Consider the following 21702-nt stretch of genomic DNA (forward strand, 5'->3'; position numbering starts at 1 on the left):
AATCTGGAAGATTTTATGTGCCTTGCAGCTGTTTAACAGTAACAGCTCTAAGGACTATAAGGACTGATTTCCATCACAACCTTTCCTGTGCATGTTTGATACAAATTTCTGTTACTGATTATTCCAGATGTGGTGTTTGGAGGCTTTTACTTTTTTTTTCTCTCCTATTAAAGTAGATTAATTCACTGAACATCTATACAGTTCTGTATTTTTCCTAAATGAATCCAAATTTGGGTTTGCCAGGATTGGGATTTATGTTTGTTTATGCATATCATCAGTTCTTAGATAAAAGGACACTTATGCAGTCTACCACCAACACCATGGCTTAAGGGGGAAGGAAGAGAACCCCCAGGACATATAAGGAATATATAAAAATCTTAATCACAGAGATTTTTTTTTATTTACAACCATAATTTATTTTCTATTTAAAGAGAAATTAAATAGGAAGTTAAGGAAAACACAATACAGCCCTTGTTGAGACAGAAAATGGTAATTAAACTACTGAATATCTGCATGATGGGATATTTTTAAAGGAACTATTCCTTGATTGTTACACATTTTTATCTTTCAAGAATGTGAGGAATCTAGGACCTCAGCAACCACTGAATCTGTGTAAGTGCTGGATGCCAAACTTCCCCTTTTGCCTTTCTGCAAATTATCTCTGTGTCTTCCTTGTGTCCAGTATTTTTGCTGTCTCTGTTCAAGGAATCCAAACTCTTAAGCAGGAAATTGAAGGATGTACAAATTTTTGACCATCATATCATAGAACTGTCGGCATGTACTGACCTTGAAAAAATATTTTGCTGTGTAAACAGGTGCTTTGTGGCACACACAGGTTTTTGTTTCTGCACAAAATCTGGTTTTGTGTGATTAATGACTTCTGTCTGCACTGTATGTACAGTAGCACAGCCAGGCAGTGCACTGTGAGAGGCCCATCATTCCCTGAAGACATTTCATCACAATGAAATGCATTTTCAGTTATTATGCAGCTTTTTAATGTTCTGTTTTGGTAGGAGCATGCAAATATTTATTGCTTTTGTGCAGGTACCCCTCACCATTCTAGCTCTCAAACACAGGGGTAAATCTGTAGTCCCAGTGAAACTGAAGTTAAACACTGAATCACTAAGAGTAATACACACTGCTAACAGGATGTATGCAAGCATTCTAAATTTTCTAGTGAGGAATTGTTATCTATGGAAGCTAAAATGTGCCAAATTCACTTTTTGTATCATTATTTTGAAATTTAGGATTTGTGTGTGTGTGTAGGGGAGGATAGTTTTGCAGAAGGCAACTATTATCAAGGTGCTGAAATTAATTGGCTGCTTTAATTGAGGTAGATTACTAGCTAATGCTTTCTTGAATACAGTAATTCTCCTATTAAATTATCTTTGAATAATTACCTGAAATTTCTCAGCTGCAGGGACTGATGGCTATTTAATTGCACAGTGATGTTGCTATATAATTACTTAACAAGGTGTCCTTTAATAGTTTAATTCCCCTTTCCAAGGGAAAAAAAACCTGTAAGTATGACTTCTATTTTTTAAGTGCTGCAATTTTATTTTTTTTTACAGATAACTTTGTATCTGAAAGAATGAAAAAAAAATGTTATTTGTTGACTTGCTTTTAAAAGTAAGTCTTTTGATTGTTCAGGAATAGATTTGGATTCAGAAGAGTTTTGGAAACAAAAAAAAATTGCTTAGGCGTTTGTTTAGCTTTATTACATATATTTTGTGGTTTGCTATTTGTTTTACAGTGTACTTTGAATGATACATTAGTCAGGTCTGATATGCAAAAACATAATTACGTGTGTGTTGATTTTTGTGGACTGGGAGCTGTCTGAGTAATGGGACCTCTTGTGCTGAAGCAAGGCAGAGTGACCAGGAATTTAAAATCTGTATTTATTCCTCCTGGAAACGGGGTGGGGGGAAGGAGATTGTCTGCTTGCTGTGGGTTCCTATCAGCTGGAAAGAGTGAGCAGTGAAACAGCTGTTTCATGAAGATGGTGAAACAAAAGCAGAGATCAAAATTAAAAATGCTCGGGATCCTGCCACAGGGTATCAGTTTCCTTGCTAGTTCAAGGACAGACTGGTTTTTTGCTGAAAAGAAATACTCTACCTTGAACAGTGTAAAGGAGGTTTCTGATAAGTCCCAACGAGGCTGGAACTGTGAAGCAGGATAGAACATTCTAGAAAATTGAAGAGAGGAATGGTAGGATCATTTTACCTCTTTAGTTACATAAACATTTTAATCTATAACTGCTGAATGTACACCTTATCCAAAATATTATATTCTGACCTTTGAATAGAATCACAGAATAGTTAGGGTTGGAAGGGATGTGATCCTTCTAAAATGTAAGGGCTTTTAAATTTCCTTTTTAAAACAGAATTATAGGCATACAGGGCTTACTGATCAGTTTGAGTTTCACACTGCTTCCATGCTGATCCACTGAAGGTGTGATCTATGAGCACCTCCACCTGTGAGCCTGGCTCTGTTCTCCAGAGGCTTGGGGCTTTGATCTCCAACATGCCAGGTTCTTCCCAGAACAGCCTGAACATGCATGGCAGTCTGACACAATGGGCCTGGTGCAGAGCACGGACAAAATCAGAATGTGTGTCACTAACACACATTTCTGAACCTCTTTGAGGAAGAGTTCCAAACCCCCTATTTGTCTATGCCTCTTTAAAACCAGAAGGGAATGATCAATCCAGTATTACAGAAATCATCTCTGTCCACAGGGATATTTTTTTAGACAAATCTCCAAAGGATAAAGCAGAAGAATGGCTGTACTGGATCAGAGCAAAGACACACATAGCTCAAGCTGTCAGGAATGAAGGCATCAGTACTACATGTTGTTATTTCATGAACATACAATCCTTGATTCGTACCATCTCCACTTTTATCAGAGTGGAATAAGAAAGGAATTTTTTTAATGTCCATTGATCTTGCAAGCCTGATAAGAGATATTCATTGCCCGATATTCAGAGGTGTTCAACTTCACAAGAGGGCCAGAAAATCAGCCATTAAATTTAGGTTTTTAATTAGAATAAAATGTAGGGCTGTTGACTGCATGGGATTTTTGTCAATTTGCATAAGTAAGGCTGAAAATTGCCTGACATTCTTGTAATATTTTTCTTAATGCTTTAGTCAAAGAGTGGCAAACCAAATTTTAAAAAAAATGGCTTAGTCCTTTTGTTTTCTCTGAGCACAAATCCAGCCTTTTTCTTCTTCTAGTTTCTTAGAAGCTTGTATCAGCAAGACAGTTTTTTTTCTTTGGCTGTGAGGATGCTTATCTCATTTGATCTAAGAAACAAATATAAATACTATAATCTTTGCACTGGGCCTCCAGTCATCTCCCTCCGACAAGAGTGGTCCAGGCTGCATCTGGAAGTGGAAGACTTCACAGAGGAGCTGAATATGAGCAGAGCTCTTGGCCACTGCTCTCTGAAAAATATCACTGGTCCTCCTTCACCCAGAGCACTCAGGCTGGACTGCTCATATTTCCATTAAATGTTTGTAATTATAGGGCAATTATAAATATTGTATATTTGTACTTTACTGTATGCAGAGACCTGAAATTATGAGTGGAGCTCAGCTGTGCTAGGCCCTGTCCAGGGTTTTTTTTATTACAATCCCTGAGGCAAAGTACTCCCATCCTGAAGCTCCTTGAGCCTGCTGGGGGTAGGTGGTGTGAAGGGTGCATGGTGTGATAACAGAAAGATTGAGGGACATTTGGGTCATCTCTCCAGGACATTTCCAAGTCCCCCAGAAGTTTGTAAGGCTAGTCTCTGTTTCTCTTGCTTTCTTTTTTTTTTTTTTCCTGTTTTCATTCTTCTATGCTTTGACCTCTGCTTGTTCTTCATCTCTTTCTCCCCCCCATGCAACCCCTCCCTTTTCATTCCTGACTCTCTCCTTCACTCCTCCCCTCACTCATTCTCTTCAGCACTGCAGCAATGGTAGTCAAAAGAAGAAAGGCACAGAATTATCTGTTACTAAATGGGTGGTGCTGATGGAAAATTAGGGAGGAGGAAAAGAGGAATTAATTATCCATAATGTAAGGGTTAAGAAATAAGATTTTCCCAACTAACACTAATATCTGAAGAAATCCTAAATTTGTGAGAAACATTCCTTCTTCCTTCATCAGAAGGCTCTGCAGCTGTACTCTTAGAAAAGGAAAGAGAGGGTCAAACCTTATGTTTTATCCCTGCTTTCTGTAAGTAACCTGCAAAGAGATTTTTTTTTCTCAAGGTTGCAGAGCATCTGCTGCTCCAATTTCTCTGCTTCTTAGGAAAGATGAGGTGTAATTGTAATCTGTTGCTTTGAAATCCTTCTATGAAAGACATGAAAAATGTACAAGGTGTTATTGCTAGAAGGCAGTGTATGTAACCAGTCAGTAACTAGAAGATCCCCCATTAATTTTTGTTTTGTTTATTTTTAAAAAGGTGTGAGGCTGATATGGAGAATATGCCAAGTCAACTGGATGAGTCAGCACAGGCAGCACAATGTGAGTGAGTTTGGTTTTTTAAAAAGAAAAATATTCACACTCCAAGTCATTTTATCACAATGTTGCCTGCAATTACAAACCCACAAAAGTGTTACTAACATTTTCTTAGGACTTTATTAGAAATGTGGCCTCATGTGCACCTAGTGGAGGAGCAGACAGTTAAGCTACTCTGTGTATGACTACTCGCCCTAAAAAAATAAAATAAAAAGCTAGCCTCTACATGATATTTTTTTCAGTGCTGTCCTTGAGCAAAAACTAATAACATGTATTTACATTACAGAGTATCTGCCCACTGATTTTTCTTATGAAAACTTCACAGCAGTGATAACCAAAAGCTTCCCCTTGTAAATACATTTTTCAAATCTGTCTGCACTGGCCTGAAGTCTTGCTGACCACTCAACACCACAAATAACATTTTTGAAAACCAATTATTTTCTTTTCTGGAGTGGAAGCACATCAAATATTGTGTCAGTACATACAAGCAGACTTTTGTGGGCATTTGGCTTTATATTTATAAAATAGGCAGAAGGCTGATAATGTCCAAATAACCTGCTATAAAATTCAAAAGGCAAATCCAGTTGCAGAGTCATTTTACTTGAAGGGATATGCAAGATGACAAGTTAGACCTTCTCTAACCCTATGCAATGCTTGGGACTGGAGAGTGATTTTCTGAAATTTGAGGAGAATTAACATGACACAAAGTTGGTGTCAGTGGCATAATATTGAGCCCCTTTGCATTGTTTCATATACAAAAGTAACTGGAGGAAAGGATTGTAATTTTCCTTTTGGTGTTTTGCTGCTACAAATGTGAGATTTGTTCAAGTGCAGAATTAAATAGCAATGTTTGGGTTGTGTTTGGTGCATTTTTTTAAGGACTGTGGATAATGAATGATCCTGAGGCTGCTCTGAACCATGGGGTACCAGGGAGGGAAGGAACTTGACTGGTTTGGAATTGTGTCCCCAGTGGATAGATTGAAGAAAGACTAATACTTGTGTATTTTTGTTTGTTTGGGCTGTTTTTCACAATTTTTCATCTTTCTCTATGCCTCAGAAGTGAGCAGAGGAAATAAGTTATTTTTCACTTAGTGGCTGTAACAAAAGTTGCATGTCAGTGTGGATAGTTAATGGTTTTTTTAGAATTACATGCAGCCGTACTGTTGGATCTGTTTAAAGTTTTTAAATAAAATTTTCTAAAGATGGAAAATCCAAATATGTTGAGAAACTGTAAATTTAAAATATTTAGTAGATTTTAAGCTTTCTTAGTAGATCGCTTTTTCTGTTGGATGAAGTAGGATGGCGACAGTGAGTGCTGAACGTTTTGCCTCTTTTTGTAGTTTTGTGATTTGCCTTCAGAGGATGGGGTGGGGTGAGTGCTATGGGAAGGATGGCAGGGGCAGCATTGTCCCTTGTGAGCTGCAGGCTCAAGGAGACCCCAGAGACTGCAGGGGGGACAGCAGAGATCACCACGGTAGAACCAAAATCCTGCAGCTCGCCCAGAGGCAGTCAGGTGGGAGCAGCAGCATTCAGTGATGCCTTCAAAGCAGCAGGAGAAAGAATTTACAGGGGTCTGGGGAAGGTTGCTTGTAAAGTAACAAGTCCCTGAGTGTGAGGGAGCTGGGCATGGAGGGAAGGACCTGCCTGGAATGACATAAGCAGCCACATTATTAGGGCTTTATGTGACTCATCTGTATTTCGGTTCTGTCCAGCACTACTGGTATTAACAGAAACATTATAATAGGAAGAAAATAAAAAGACTGATACCAGATTAGTCAAGAATTGTCCAGATAAAGCTATATAAGCATAGAAATAACTTTGTGTCAGTGGAATGTGGTGCTAAGTTTGTACACATGAAGTGTGCCTTTCCATTCTTATAGTTCATTCTCTTTAACCTCACTGCTTACTTTCATTATTATTAAATGCTTTTTTGGATAAGTTATTTCTGTTTCTATTCTGTGATTAAAATACATATCAGGCAACTGGAGATAGACACTAAAGTTCTCAATTTTGCAGCAAAGGTTGCAGACATTTCTCTGTCTCAGTATGTGAGAGGTGACATGGAATCGTGTGACATGTCCCTTCTGGTGTCTGTCTCTCTCTGGCAGGGCTGTCACCAATCCTGTGCTGCTCATGCAGTGCTGCCTGCTGGGGTTGGGCTCTCCTTGCCGTGCTCAGCTCTGCTGTGTGGGTGCACCCAGGGACTCCTGGGTGGCTCCTTGGAGAGGAGGTCTCTGCTGACACCCTCAGAGCTTTCCCCTGCCCAGGCAGCCCCATGGCAGGCTGGTGGTTCATGGGATCCCCACTGGTGGTTCATGGGATCCCCTCCAGCACCTGGGATGCTGAAGCAGGAGATGATCCTTACTCTAGTCTGACACAAAATGTAAAACCCCATTTGTAATGCTGAGTTAAGCAGGGACAAATCAATGAGTTCAGTTCATGAGAACTCAGCAGGTCTGAGAGGGTTTCTGTCAAAGGATGTGCTCATTTCTCTTTCTTGTCTAAATTAACACAAATAGAGGAAAAGATACTGAGACATAAGGTCACTGGGTGAAGGAGAAATTTTTCTTCTTACCATGTAACATTAAAAGTGTCATTGTTAATAAAAATTAAACACCTTACCCTGAAGTAAGGCAGCAGTATCCTCTTCAGCCTCTTTTCCTGTCACTCCATGGATTTTGACCAGCTGAGTTGTATATCAAGTTCCTTTCTATATCTGGTTCCTTGAATGATCAAGACCTAGGAGATAGTCAATATGCCAAGTATAACATTCTTCAACATGCCAAGTATAACATTACATAAATGATATTTTTGCAATGGATACATTAATCAAGCAACTTTAGATTTTTTTGGCAAGGATTTTTATTTTGTACTTTGTTTATATATACAGTTTTGGATATGTTTTAGACTAGCTAGAATTGAGACGGCATCTCTTCGGAAATATTGTCTTTTTCTTTCCTGCTCTTAGTGGAGAGCTAGCATTTGTTTCTCTGGTGCTTGGGATGATGGGAAGCCAAATTTTGGATATCAGAAAGGTTCAAAATTAAACATCTTCTAGTACTATCCCTGCAGACAGGGTGTTCAGACATTGCAGCAATTACATCTACTGTCAGATTTGAAGGTCTGCACATATTCTTTATTGCTAAAAGCAATGTTAGCAAGATTGCCCTGCCTTTAGATCAGGAGTTTAGGATAAATCTTGAAATAAATTAGAGTTACAGATTATATTATTTGGATCAAACATCCTGGGTTGAATTCAAGTGCTTTGGATAACATGGGTTGAACTAGCTCTTCTTTAATTATAATAAAAATCAGTTTTACATATATATGTCAGACTAGTTCTCTTTAATTACAATAAAATCAGTTTTGCTAGATTTGTATACAAACTTATAATATTGTGTATCTGGAATAATGTAGAAGAGACCTTGCCATGAAAGTGGCTTCTGGTTACATCATTCACAGAGGACTTGGCTCTGTAGGTTCTGAAGGTCTATAAGCTTACAGCAATAATTAGACATGACAATTTTTTAACTTTGAATAAGACTTTTAGCACATTGGGTTGTTGATTATTTGTGTGCAGCAAGTATGGGCTCAACTGCTTGTGTAATTTCCATGAATAGCAGGTTGCACTCATAAGAGCATCATTAATTAGCTGCTTGTGCTATTAACTGCCGTGGAGGTACAGCTACACCAGTTTGCTTTTTTATGAGCTTCTGTGAGAAATTTTTAGTGCTTGTCAAATACACAGGTAGAAAAAGAATAAACAAAAAATATGGCACTTTATAAGTGTGATCCATACAAAGTTGTCTTCATAAGCCAGTAGGTGCCGTTTCAAAACTGCTGCCTAATTGCAAATTGTCCAGGAGTCACTTTTATTCAGCTTCATGCTGACCTGTAAATCCAGACAATGCTCTCATTTGCAGCTTCAGCCCAGGTGTTTGAGCCTCAGTAGTGGGTTTCTGTACAGTTCTACGTCACCAGCTTGGTCACACAGTTCTTGGGTTTTAAATGTGAAGGAGACCAGAGCCCAAGAGATGAAGTCGGTGTGAGTTTCTTCCCTGCCCTCCCTGGGCTTTGGATCAGGCTCATCAAACCCTGCAGAGGGGCAGGTTATTTGCACAACAGTTGTAGAGGCTCTTCCCTATGAATGAATAAACCATTTAGAATTGTATTTTGTAAAGTGCACGGTCGCCATAAATGGGATGAGAATTTTTTTTCCCCCTGAATTGGGCTCTTTGTACTGAAATGTGTAGTTAGCACAAATATTCATCCTCCTCTGCTGTATGAGCTGAAAGGGCCCAGAGGAAGCTTGAAAGTGCAAGTCACACTGACATTTCACTCATCAGTCCTTTGCCCTGATATTGTAACATCGCTGCTCCTCGGCAAAGGCAAAGTGGGGAACATATCCAGCTAATAGGAGAAAAGTTTAACTCTTCATCAGCGGTAAAATTCAGGGCTGAAACAGCGATGTTATATTAATTAAATTCCCTGTTTCACTTTATAATTGTGAGGTTCAGGAGCAGGAACCTCACACAGTTCTGAAGCAAAAAAGATGTGTGTAGACTGCTTATTTGTTGAAAACCTACAGTGAGTGCTACAGTACTTAAAAGGGAACCATAATTGCTCTAAGCTTTTCCTCTTCTGGGGTGTATAGTACTCTGATCTTCATAATCCTGGGTATTGAGAAACTGAATAACAGTCGTCTTGTTTAAAGTGAAAAACATCAATTGCATCTCTCCTCCCTGACTCTTCCCTGGCAGTATTGCCTTGAAAAGCAATTTTCCTCCAGAAGCACCGGCACGTTTGTGTCCTTAAAAATTAAGATGTTACATTAGTTCTCCAGATTCTGAAAGCAAATCATCATCAATACTTTTTATTTGAATATCTTACATGAACATAACAAATATAACATAATGGATGCCTAAAATAATGAGATTTGTATATTTTGTATAAATAGATGTACTTTTCATATGTGACATTTTTGGTGGAATGCTGCTCTGATCAGAACAGTTGAAAGATTAAGGTAGCTGTAATAATAATCATCTCCATGAAAATATGCATACTCCTTATAAGTAATACTTCTATTTTTCTAGCCAGGATCTCAGTACATATTTTATTTCAATATATTGGTATTTTCCTTCAGAGTCACATTAGAAATAACTAACAGACAAATTACATGCTTCAGAGTACCAGAAACAAACAAATAAAGCCCCCCAAGTAATTGTCAGCCCATGTCAGCAATTCAGTTATTAGGATCACATAAACCCATGTCTTATATATTCCACCCAGAATTGTTTTAAGGTCCTTGTATGCATAGAATTTTGAAATATATTATTTGAATATAAAAGTAGATTATGTATTTCCCCTGTGGCTGGCCAAATGTCTTTCCAACAAAGGGTAAAATAAGAAGGCTATTTTTTTGTGTAAAAGAGTGATCTTTTTAGTCATGCTTGATTGCTTTTTCAGGACTGTCTCCATTTATAATGAGATATTCTTGGACTCATTTGAACCAGAAAGTTTAGTAAAATTTTTACATTTTTTACATAAAATACCTTGAATTATTTAAACAGTCTCAAACTCAGTATTTTTGAAATATGTGATATATATTGGATTTTTTGCTTCGCAGGCTGAACACAACAAAAAGTGGAAATATATTTAGCATATTTACAAGAAATATTTGTTTTAATCTTTCATACTCGTCAGCACTTCACACTAATTTAGTCTTATCTGCTGCTAAGGAGTTACACAGTAAGGGATGCACTTGTTATTCAAATCCCTATTAATGTTTCATATCATAGTTTGGCAAGAAAGCTGTGACTCTATTGGGCTATGATACAGGAAGTTTTAATTATCTGTACTTTTCAGAAAACTTGGCCTAGGATGTCTGTGCTGAGAACAATGATGTGAATTTACTTTTATCAGGAGTTTAAAATTACATTATAAAATGTGTTCTGTGATACTGTTCTTATAAGATCTGATGTGCAATGAAATGTGCAGAGCTTGAGGAGAAAATGCGTTTTTATTATAATCACAGTGCCCAGATAAAATTGTGCGATGCTTTAGGAATATTTATTTGCAGATAAAGATAAATTTCATATTTCCTAAGTTTGTGTTTTACTATTGGAAACTACACAATCATCCTTCTATGTTTAGCTTGAGTCTAGTACTTGCATTGGTCTATATTTAGTCTTTTCAGTGTATTTTGTAAAAATATTTCATTGAAATGTTAACAGAGCTTACTTAGCAGTTCTGTATTTTGCAGGCAAAAAACCACAACCCTCTATCAGTTGTAGATCAAGTAGAAAAATCCTGCAACAATTCCTTTTCAAAGGAACAAGTTGTAGTTCAAAATTTTATTTTACAGTACTTTTATCTTTAGGCACTATGAGAAGCAGCTCTTTTACTTCTGAACCCACAGCAAAAGCCCGTGTCTCGTCTTTCCTGTAATTGTCCATTCTTTTTATAAGATTTATTTTTGCCTGTGGTGCTGAACTGAGAAAGTCACCCAGCTAAAATGTAGTTACTTCATTTCCAAGTAAAAACAATGGCGTTTTCATGTCCACACTTATTATTATTCTGAGAATGTACTAATTTGTTACATCCAAGATGACGGTTAGCTTGGTCCATGAAAGGGGCACGGTGCCAGCTACTGCAGCTCAGTAAAAGGACTTCTTTCATGGCAAGTGGTGGGACAGAAAGTAGCCTGCAGTGCCTGTGGGTCCGGCAGGCAGGCTGCCAGCAGAGTCATCCTGGTCCTGGGCTTTGCTGTGCCGGGCTCTGAATGAAGCTCAAACTATGATTTCACTAAATGTCGGCGTGGGCAGCCAAATTTTCGAGCCACCAGTGCTCTAAGGAGCAACTGATAAATGTTTTATCCCCGCGGGCTGTAGTTGATGTTGCACAAGGATTTTGCATGTGCTCAATGCATTATCGTTCTTGGCATTAAGCTTAGATAATTGTCTACTTATATTGAGCCTGTAATAGCAAAATACAAGTGAAGAGGCATGTTTTACAAAGTAAAACTATGAAATAGGTTTAGCTATATTACTATGGATTTTTTTTGTTCTATCCCACTAAATTTGAATGAGAATGAAGTATGATTCTATACCTTAATGCTGCTCAAACCAGGGTGGTCTCATAATTTTGTTTTACATGCATGACATTGCTTAAGGTCATTAGTTGTAAATCTTAGTATAAAAAGACTGAAAATATATTCAGTACTTTGTAGTTACCGAATACATATTTAAAAGCCTCTATGAAAAGTCGGGACCTACATGGCAGATTTTCAGTAGCTGAATGGTCAATTTAATGATGTAGATTAGCTGTATCTAAACAGTAAATGGAGATAGGCTGTTGCAAGGCTTTGATGCATATCTCTGATGCATATCCCAGTTGATCAATTTTCTAATTTTAGGGATTAGCATTCTGCTTTTCAATCCTAATATACCCTCTGGTTACATTCTATTTGAAATTTAACTTAGATCAGGTATAGCTTCATTTACTTTTTGCTGTAGTTTAACCGTCTAACAAGTACAAATTAAATTTTAATTTGGTTTTTCTCTTTGCAGTGACTGTGATGTAATGGTCTCATTTTTTCACTCATTTTTTTCTTAGCATTACCTGACTTCTAACTGGTTATTTAAATCACTGTTTTATATTAAAAGACGGCCTTCAGTATTGCTTTAAATGTTTTTTAAAGTAGTTTGCATTCAAAAATTTTGTTCAGCCTAGTTAAATTCAACCATTCAGTTTAGCAGCTAAAACTAATAAAGAAAAATTACTTTTTTATCAGATAGATTATTACTGCAATAACCATGTAATAGTTGTGCATAGTATGATCAACTTTTTTATGTACACAAATTGTTTATGCAGGATCTGCTGAGAACAGATAGGCAGCTTTTTGTGCAAATATGAAGTAATGTTTAAATAATTTATTTTGAGAAAATCTGATTTTCTTTTTATTGCTCATGTTCATGGAGCTAAAGTAGTTCATGTGAAAGTGTGCATTGATTTTTTTTAATGTTTTCAACACAAAGGCTACTAATGTATATCCATTTGATAAAATACTCTCTTAAAAGCATGCAAATCCAAGCAAGTTATGACTGCTAATTTTGTCTTTGCAAATTCTGGATCTTTAACATACAGACTAATTAAATATTTGTAATAAAACAGTTAACTCCAGCGGGTTATTGCTGGGGTTTGCAAAACTGCATTGAAGTGCTTTCTTTTCATTTCATTGATGGTGGAACAAACATTTCTTTAATAAGGATACAGCACATTCTAATTTTGTAGCAGAAGCTTAGATAAGGATCAGGCCCCTCTGAATCACTGCTTTGACCTATGACATGGCAAGTGCTGAAGCTCTTTGGCAAAAGCAGAGTTAGTCATTCATTATTATGCACAGGACTTCCCAGTTCTAAAGGGGCTCTGTGCTTTCTCTCAGATAGACTTTGTTTGTTGGAAATGAGAACTGTATTTTGGCAGTAAAGGACAAGAACTGAAGCAACTCTGCAGGCAGACTCATTATGACATAATCCTTCATTAATCCTTATTCTCTATTAATAGATCATGACAGAAGTTTTGCTTTGGGTGACCATCTTCACCAGCAAGCCATGAGAGAGCAGTAATAGACAGAAACCCAAATAATAGACCCAAGCTCTTCTTTTTGGGCTAACATTTTATTTACAGCCTTAAGGAAGTACGTAGGTGTTACCTTGGAGAAGTTAGTGTGCTAAGTGATCTATTTTCTTCAAGTGCAACCTGGCTTTGTATCTGAGAAATGTGATTCATCTGTTGGAAAATGGATTACTTACGTGACTTACCTGGCAGATAAACACACTGAAAAATTAGGTGTTGATTGCAGACTTGCTGCAGGAAAAATATAGGGATTCAAGACCCCATCAGAGTGGAAGTGGCAGTTAAAAGGGAAAGGACTGAAGAATGACATTTTAAGTGGCATGTGAAATGAATGTGACAAAATTTGGCCAAGAGAAGGACTATTTGAGAGCTTTTTGTTTCCAAGAAAGTTCAGGAGAAAAAACCCACATAACTGTGGAGTGTTTGGAAATGTATTTTTGTAAAGGTTACAAAACCTATTGTTTTACTTGTTATAAGAAAAAAATGTATAAGTCAAGAATAATGAGGTTAATATTTGCCTGATAGTGCAGCATATAGACCATGGCCACTCTCAAACTGCCAGAGACAGGCAGTGAAACAAAAAGTGCTGAGGAAAAACAAGTAAATTAAACATTTTTCAGGGATTGTTAACCATTGATTAAGGAGTCCCTGGTTCTTGTTAGAGCTGGATTTACTTGCATTGGGTCTTGGCTGTGCCGTGGTGCACAGAACTTCTAGGTGAGTTTGCTTACCTGCTGAAGGGCTCCTGTTGGAACTGATGCTGCTGATGATGACAGAGCAGGCTGGTGTGTTTTGTTATACAAATTAGGCTTTGTTACCTCTATTAATATTGTCAAATATAATTTGTATATAAGCCAAAATTTAATTTTTGAAGCAACTGTCTGTATCCTAGAAAATAATTTGTTCATTTAAACTGTAGTGTGATATTTAAGTTGTTTAAGAGAGTAGACTGGACTACCTCCATTAGCTTCTGTGAAACTATACAGATTTACATCCATTGTGAATAAGATCACTAATTTTATTACTTCTTCTTAAGATTTAGTGCCTCTTTGTTATGATACATGCTGTAATGTCAGTTTGACTGGGAAAAAAGGTGTAGAAAATCCCACTGTTAGACAAACTGAGTAGAAAATGTTTGTATTTGTACTAGGTCTTTGAGGCACTTCCAGAATCCAATGCCTAGAAACACAGGTGAAAAAAACATGTGCTTCTGAAAATATAATAATTACTAAGATAAGATGTTGTTTGCTTCTAGCAGAACAGTATTTTATACCTGAAAATCTCAATATGTATTTCTTTTGTGTAGTTTCTTAGCATCCTCTCCATTCTATTCAGAAAGATATAAAATATGAACAGATTTTTAAATTTTTCCATAGGAAAGGTTTGCCATTCATATAGAGGAGATAATGCAATGGGGTTTACAATTTAAATTTTTATTTCCACTTAGCGTAATACTTTACACAAACAAAAGCCCTACAGTTGCTACACATTGTGAGAAATTGTCAGCAAGTGTGTTTTTCCTTCTGCAAATAACATTTATCACTTTAACTTTTCTGCTGAGAAGTTTGAATCTGATTTAGACATAATGTGGCCATTCAGATATGGGATTATAGAAGGAACAGGAAAACATAATTCAGAATTTCTAAACCATTTATGTGGCACTCTTGTTTTGCACTTCTTTGGGAGCATGCACAATAAAACTGACTTCTGAGTGTAGTTTTACTCCTCTTGCTACTCAACAAATACACAGATAAAATACTGATAGCTTTGGCAGTAGGTGTGGCTACATAAATGCAGTTGAGTGTTCAGGACCTGAGTAAAGCTCAGTGCTTCAGCACATCTGGATTTAATTGTTGCTTTCTGAAGAAGAGATTTCTGATAGTAAGCAGCCCTTTAATCCGGCAGACAAAAGGCATAACAGGATTCAGTGGATGGATGCTGACATGCCAAATTCAGTCTGGAAATGAGATACCAATTTTTAACATAAGGAGTAATTAGCCATCAGGGTGACTTAATGAGAAATAGGCTGGACCCTGTCCCATACTTAACTTTAAAACTTAAATATCTTGTATTCAAGTAAATTTTATGTCTTGAAGCAAGTAACAGGTTGGAAAAAATATTTGAATTTCCCCTGTAGTTTGTTATATGTGGCTTTAAAATCAATTATTGTATTTTTCTGAAGTTCAATTATCATTCATTATTTACTGTTATACTACTTGATATGATTGTGATTACTGAAGGTTCTGTGTTAAACCATGAGAAAAAGAATTACATTGTATTTTCAGCTGTTCAGAGCCAGTGCTGCCTTGTGGCACTCCTGTTCATATCCTGAACAACTGAAGAACCTGAACAGCTCTTAGTGACTATAATAGTAATTCTGTATTGTCTTTTGCATTTGATATCCTTCTTCTGCACAAAAGTCATGGTTTTGGAAAAAGCTATTCTCATTTGTCCCCACCTTCCTATTAGTCTCGGAAAATGAGTGGGATCAACATATCCAATGAGCCATTTTCCTCTTATGTCACATCTTAGTATTCAGCATTTCTGTGGGCACCATGGCTAGATCCAGGATGTTAAATAGGCATTAACGTAACAGGGCTTTAAATATTTATATTTCTTAAAGTTAGACAGAAGTTATTCAGCAAATGAGGTGGTAGGTGTGATGGCTTGCAGACTGAATGATATGCTGTTTTGAGAAAAAACGTATGAAGGATTGTATTCAGCAAGTGGTGAAACAATTGTTCTGTGATGCTTGTCACTGAAAAAAAAAAACCAAAGATAAGAACTCGTAAACTACAGCAAGAAAGTTTCTTAGCAGAAGAAGGTTGGAAAGAAAGAGGATCTTTCCAGCAGTTAGAATGAAAAGTCACTGAAATGGTTTGCCTAGCGATTTATCAAGCCACCATTACAAGATGCTGCACATGGTAGGCAGACATCTGTCAGTAGGGACCTACTCAGAATGATCCTGCTCTTGTCCTGAGCCCTGAGGTGTACAGTAGGAGGGTGAAGAGTATGTGAAGCCCAGACCAGTATTTAAGGTTTCTGACAGCCATCTTCTCCTTGAAACAAGACAATGACTTCTTCAGGTAACCCATAATACCCAGAGATTCCAGATCTTCTGTGGGCTGTCTCTCTGCATAAGTCAAGGAATCAGCATGAGCCATAGGGGACCTTCTCTATTCTGCTTCCAGGGAAGGTGACTTTGATGATGGAGAGAAAGCAGTTATGGACACTTTTAGGACTTGTAATTAGCCTAATGAAGTTGGCCATCACCTGGAATGGGATAATGAGAAGCACCAAAAGCACTGGCATCTGCCTGATCCTGGTTTGGTTCCCAGAGGTGCCATGTGTTTCAGGCAGTCATTCTGAATTTTTTGGTTTTTTATTCTGAAGTATTAAACACTATCTCTAAGCTCTATTTTTAATAATATGCTTAATAAAAACAATAATCAATTGGATTAACTGTTGCTTTGGGATCTTCATACATAATACCTGCATTCAATAGATCAGTAAACTGTGAAAAGTAAGTTTTTTATTCTGCAATATCTGAAGTGTTTCAAGGTGTAGTGCACACAGAATTCCATAGCCTGTCCTTTTGGTTTGGGGGTTTTAGTTTGCTTTGGTTTATTTTAATTTTATGACTGACTGCAAACTCAGGCATGACAGATATATTCTGTCTTTTCTATGCCATTGTAGGAAATCTGTGTACTGACAGTGCTTGCTCTGTTAATATTGCCAGGCAGAGTGACCTCTGCCCAGAGCTCAGGCACATGACAGAGCATGTATATGAACCAGGGAGCTCAGGGTAGTCCTGTAAATAGCTTCTCTCCAGCTTCACAGGACAGGGGATTCCCGAGCCTCTTCCTCTGATTGTGTTTCTGTGCACTCCTCTTTTGTCAGCTGTAGATGGCAGATCCTTGTTGTACCTATCAAAGCAGATTCCTGCACAATGCCAGCCAGGACCCAGCACTGTCATGTAGCGGGCTCCTTAAAAAAATGCACTGGGAGATGTGGCAGTCAGGCTGTTAATTACCATATAAAACATCACTTTCTGAGTGTGAGTCTTCCACGGTGTCTTCACTTTTTGGCTTGGCTATTCTTCTTGTAGCAATGTATAGAATTAAATCTGTGATTGGACAGCTGATAAGTGAGCTAGTAGTTAATAGTCTGATGGCAGAAAGTGGAGGTGTTACATGTAGGAAGAGGTCTTTTATTTGTTGCTAAAAGGAGAGATTCTGACTCATTTTAGGCTCTGGAGTAATGTGGGTGAGCCAACACATGGAATGTGGCAAATCTAGGTATTTGAAGACAAGTGAATGGAAATTGTCATTTTTTTGTGACAGGAGAATGTGTTTGGTATGATGCCAAGTAAAAACAAGTATGTGCAGATTTGTTCGAAACACAGAAACTTCTCATGTCCCTGGGATGTATTTCAGATTCTGAAAGGAAACAAACAGCCAGAAAAACAGAAAAGAACAAAAGTAATTGAGAACATGCAATCCCAGGTCTTGTGCACAGATTTAATTAAGACCTCTACCTTCAGTGCCTTTGCCAAACAGTTTTTGTAAACCTTAGGCAAAATATGTTGGCTACTTCACATTTGGAGACACAGGCGTCAATTTCCATGGTACAGAGGCAATCCTTTTGTTCAGAACTATGTTACTTCAAACGAGTATTTCATTAGGGTGAATATTTATGTAAATTTTGGATATGCTCTGTGTACTGGAAAAACTCTTCCCGAAAATGTGTCGCATCAGTAATGAGTTGTTGTTGGTTTTTTTCCCACTGCCTTGTACCGTTCTTAGAGATGTAAAGCAACACATCTTATGTTTCCTCCCCTTTCTGCACGCAGAATAGAAATTACAGCGACAGCTTAGCTTGTTTTGCCTGTGGATCAATGCCAGAAAGCAGTTTTGAAGGTGTTTTAAAATGAAGACATCTGGCAGCTGGCGTACTTACAATTCATTTGCCAAAGACAAGTTGCATGCTGTTGGAATTTTCAATTGAAGGTCACGCACCAGGTAAAAATCAGTCAGGTGGAGCTCGTGTGTGGTGAACCCACACACTTGAAGAATTGTTGGCCCAGGGATGTGTGGGTGGGCTAAACTGTGAAGGATGTTTGTCTAATTTTTCCCCTTTAAAATGTGAAACCCAAAGCTAAAAAAAGGTCAGTAAATCTGAGGAGAAATCACAAGGCTATGATATTTCAGTGGAACCACCATCAATTAGTTGGAGCAGAGAGTGCCAAAAAAAAAGAAAAAGGAAAGATGAATAAGAATCTGACATAATGTTGGACAAACACTCTACTGTCAACTGAGTGGTCACACACTTTTTGCTCTTATTTTTTTCAGTAAGAAATAGCCTGGAGGATTATTTGTACACAGCTTTGTACTGACAGTGAATTAGTAACACTGTGTCATTGTGCATTCAGTGATTCAGTGACAGCTCTGAGACTAAGCTGTTCACATTAATTGATGTTTAATGGTGTTAATGCAGTATGTTTTACCATTATAAACTTTCTCTTCATCAGTATGGTTACTTAACAAGATACTAATATTTCTAAATCAGGGGGTCTGTACCCACAATGGCTTTACATATGTTTACATGGAAAATACACGTCCTGTCTGTGTGACGTGGGGAAATGTTATTCAGTATAACTGCTGCAAGAATAAAAACATCAGGCCTGAATTCTTCTCTCACTTAAGCATGGTTTATGTAAAAGAAGCATCTTTTGTATTAATAGATATAGACATTTTTATTATTTGAATATATATAAAAAGAAGGAAATCAAGTCTAGGACCCATGTATGTTGCAATATTTAAAAGTTCAACTGTAGCAGATTTTTCTGTGTTTTGCTAGATGAAAGATTTAATGTGACATTTTAGAATGCTTTGCATGCAGAACTTGGTTAGATATAGATAAACCTAAAAGTGACCTAATTCCTTTTAGGAAAAAATTTTGAACAATATTGGATTTTCTGAAGTATAAGCATAAGAACAGTCTTCCCTATTGTTTCTGAGAAGGGAAGCTCAGAAATTAATTGAACAGCATTATTCACTTGGTAAGGTCAGAAGCTGTCCTTGTCAATGGAGAGTATAGGTCATTTCTTCTGCTCTATAAGTACATAAAAACATACTTTTGTCATATTTTACCCAAAGCTCTTAGGCAGAGGGTCCAGAGATCCCAACTATTCCCTATAGAGCTTCTGAAGCCTAGCTCCTAAACCCTTAGGCTGACTGGAAAAGTAACTTTGTTGTTTAGACCATGAGCTTTCTCCCCAGGAAGTGGGAGAAATAAGGGATGGCTGATTCTGGTATCCAGTGCAGGACCATGGGCTTCTCTGCCTTTAAGGGAATTGTTTGTAACTGATTGCACTGCAGTGTGGACCCACGGCTAAAACACTGAAGGATTCAGTGGAGCCAGAATCCCATAGATCCCAATAGACTGCAATTTATGAAAAAAAAAAAATAGCAGAGGCAAATGCATCTCTTGAAGCAATATTTTTTGTCAATGGAGAGTTAAAAATATAGGGAGACAAAAGGAATACTTATTTAAATTCATTTTCTTACTAGGAAGAGTTCAAACTGTACCCCTTCTCTTTCTTCCTTTAAAGTGTAAGCTGCTCCTCTGCTGCTCAGGTTTTGGGCAGCTGGACTTTACAACAATCCCTATCAGTTCTCCTGCCCTGTGGTTGTGCAGCTTGCAGGTCACAGGGAGCAGGATCTGCCTGAAGCCTTAAGCACTTCTTTAAAATAAATCCTTGATAACTGCTAGTATAAATTACTTTGAACCAAAGATTCTGGTGTCAGATTCAGGTGTACAAAAAAAGTTGAAACTTTTTCACATCTTGCGGAGAGGTGTGATTTAAATTGTGTAAATGTAACATACTGTAAAATACTGGATTATTTTTTTGCTTCCTGTAAGAGGGAATGCAGAGTCTAAAGATGAAATATGAAACTGCTTTGAGATGAGGATCTAGAGAAAATGCTGATGATTTGTCACAACTGTTCATCATTGTACTAAACCTGTTTTGTTTTCCTGCTCAAATTCCTGACAGATAATGGCAATCTGACATTCTTACTGTTTTCATTTTACTGCAAAAAAGATCCACAGAGAAGGGGCTGAAACCAAGTAGTGTTATTACATTGCAAGGCTCTTAGTCTCTTAAGATTGATTTCTTGAGTAACATAAGCTGTTTCTACTGCAGTCATGTGAATATTTTGAAGTTGCTCTTGCTTAATGTGAAATTCCATTACTGGTTGAGAGGAGCCCATGGTTATCCTGCTTAACTGTCCCCAAACACATGAAATTGTGCACTTTGCCCCCTGCAGATGAGCCCAGGGCAATTATAAATATTTTGAGGGACATCTTCAAAACAATGTGCCTAAGATAGCGTTCTGATTTATAATCAAAGATTTTGTTACTTCACCTTGGGCTGTAGCATGACTGTGGGAAATAAAACTGTCTTCTTAATTTTTATGTCCAAAATTTATGATCCTCGCCAGCCTCATGCCCCAGTGTGTTAAGAGCCTTTTGCACTCTTTTGCAGGGCTACAGTGTTTTGTGTTTTCTCTTGGAACCTGAGCCCCTGGCAGCAGGGTATAACTGGGGTCTCAGGGAATTTTACAGACTTTACAACACTGCTCCAAAGGTTTCCAGCAGAAGCTGCTCGAGCCTGGCATTGATTTTGTTCAGCAGCAGACTTGGTTCACTCTGTGGCCATGTCCCAGCTCTGGTTTGTTTGTGTTTTTCCTCTTTGTTTGTTATGGAAGCAGATTGCCTAACATGCTGCATGAGAGTTATTCTACTGACAAAATATCAGTATGAAAACTCTTGATTCTGAGGTTCACTTCATCTTGGGTGCCATTGGATCCAAAGTTAAAGAGGATCTTTAAAAGCTCAGTGCAGCAGAGATTCTGCTTCAAGTGGTATATCCATAAGGAATGTTGTCATTAATGATTTCTTAGGCTTTGGGGATGAGGATACTGCCCTCATGTCTGTGTTCTAATTATGCTGAAATGTTTAATATAAATTCAGTGTTTTTATTGAAGCCTTTCCTTGGCATAATGATGTATTTGGTTTAGTTATTGTTTCTGTTAATTCTAATGCCCCCTGCTGCTGAGGAAATGGCATGTGCTCTATAAATGGAATTATAAATATGTTAAAGGATACAAATTGGAGTGCTTTAAGAGTACAAGTGGATATTTGGGAAGCAAGAAGTGATGCTATATTAGCGTGCAATAACATCTTCTGGGCAAAATAAATCCAAACACATACTGAAAATAAGTGAGGGATAACTACAACACAAGTACTGTAGGAATGTGTATAAACATCTGAGTGTGTGTGTGTATATGAACCACTTTTTGCACATTTCTGGTAGAAGGGAAGGAGTAGGATAAGTAAATTTTAGAAAAAGGTGAACAACCATCACTGGGAAAGATAGTGAAAGGTGAAAACTGCTGAACATTCAGAAACTTTTCATATTTTTCTTTTTTAATTGATTTGCTTTGTCTGAATGCCCTTTTTTTGTGTTTTTGGGATTTTTTTGTTGGGGTTGGTTGATTGGTTTT

The 21702-nt window shown here is 37.5% G+C and overlaps 1 protein-coding gene across 1 annotated transcript in view; it reads left to right on the top strand.

Annotated features, from left to right (window-relative positions):
* The window catches only part of LOC135278694 (uncharacterized), a 221978-nt gene that overhangs the window by 105595 nt on the left and 94681 nt on the right, over nucleotides 1–21702 (top strand). Inside the window, exon 3 of the mRNA XM_064385377.1 lies at nucleotides 4440–4501. Within this exon, the coding sequence (XP_064241447.1) occupies nucleotides 4440–4501 (62 nt within the window). The remainder of the gene's footprint in view (nucleotides 1–4439; nucleotides 4502–21702) is intronic.

Source organism: Passer domesticus, chromosome 11 (assembly GCF_036417665.1).
Source record: "Passer domesticus isolate bPasDom1 chromosome 11, bPasDom1.hap1, whole genome shotgun sequence".
In the NCBI taxonomy this organism is placed as follows: Eukaryota; Metazoa; Chordata; class Aves; order Passeriformes; family Passeridae; genus Passer; species Passer domesticus.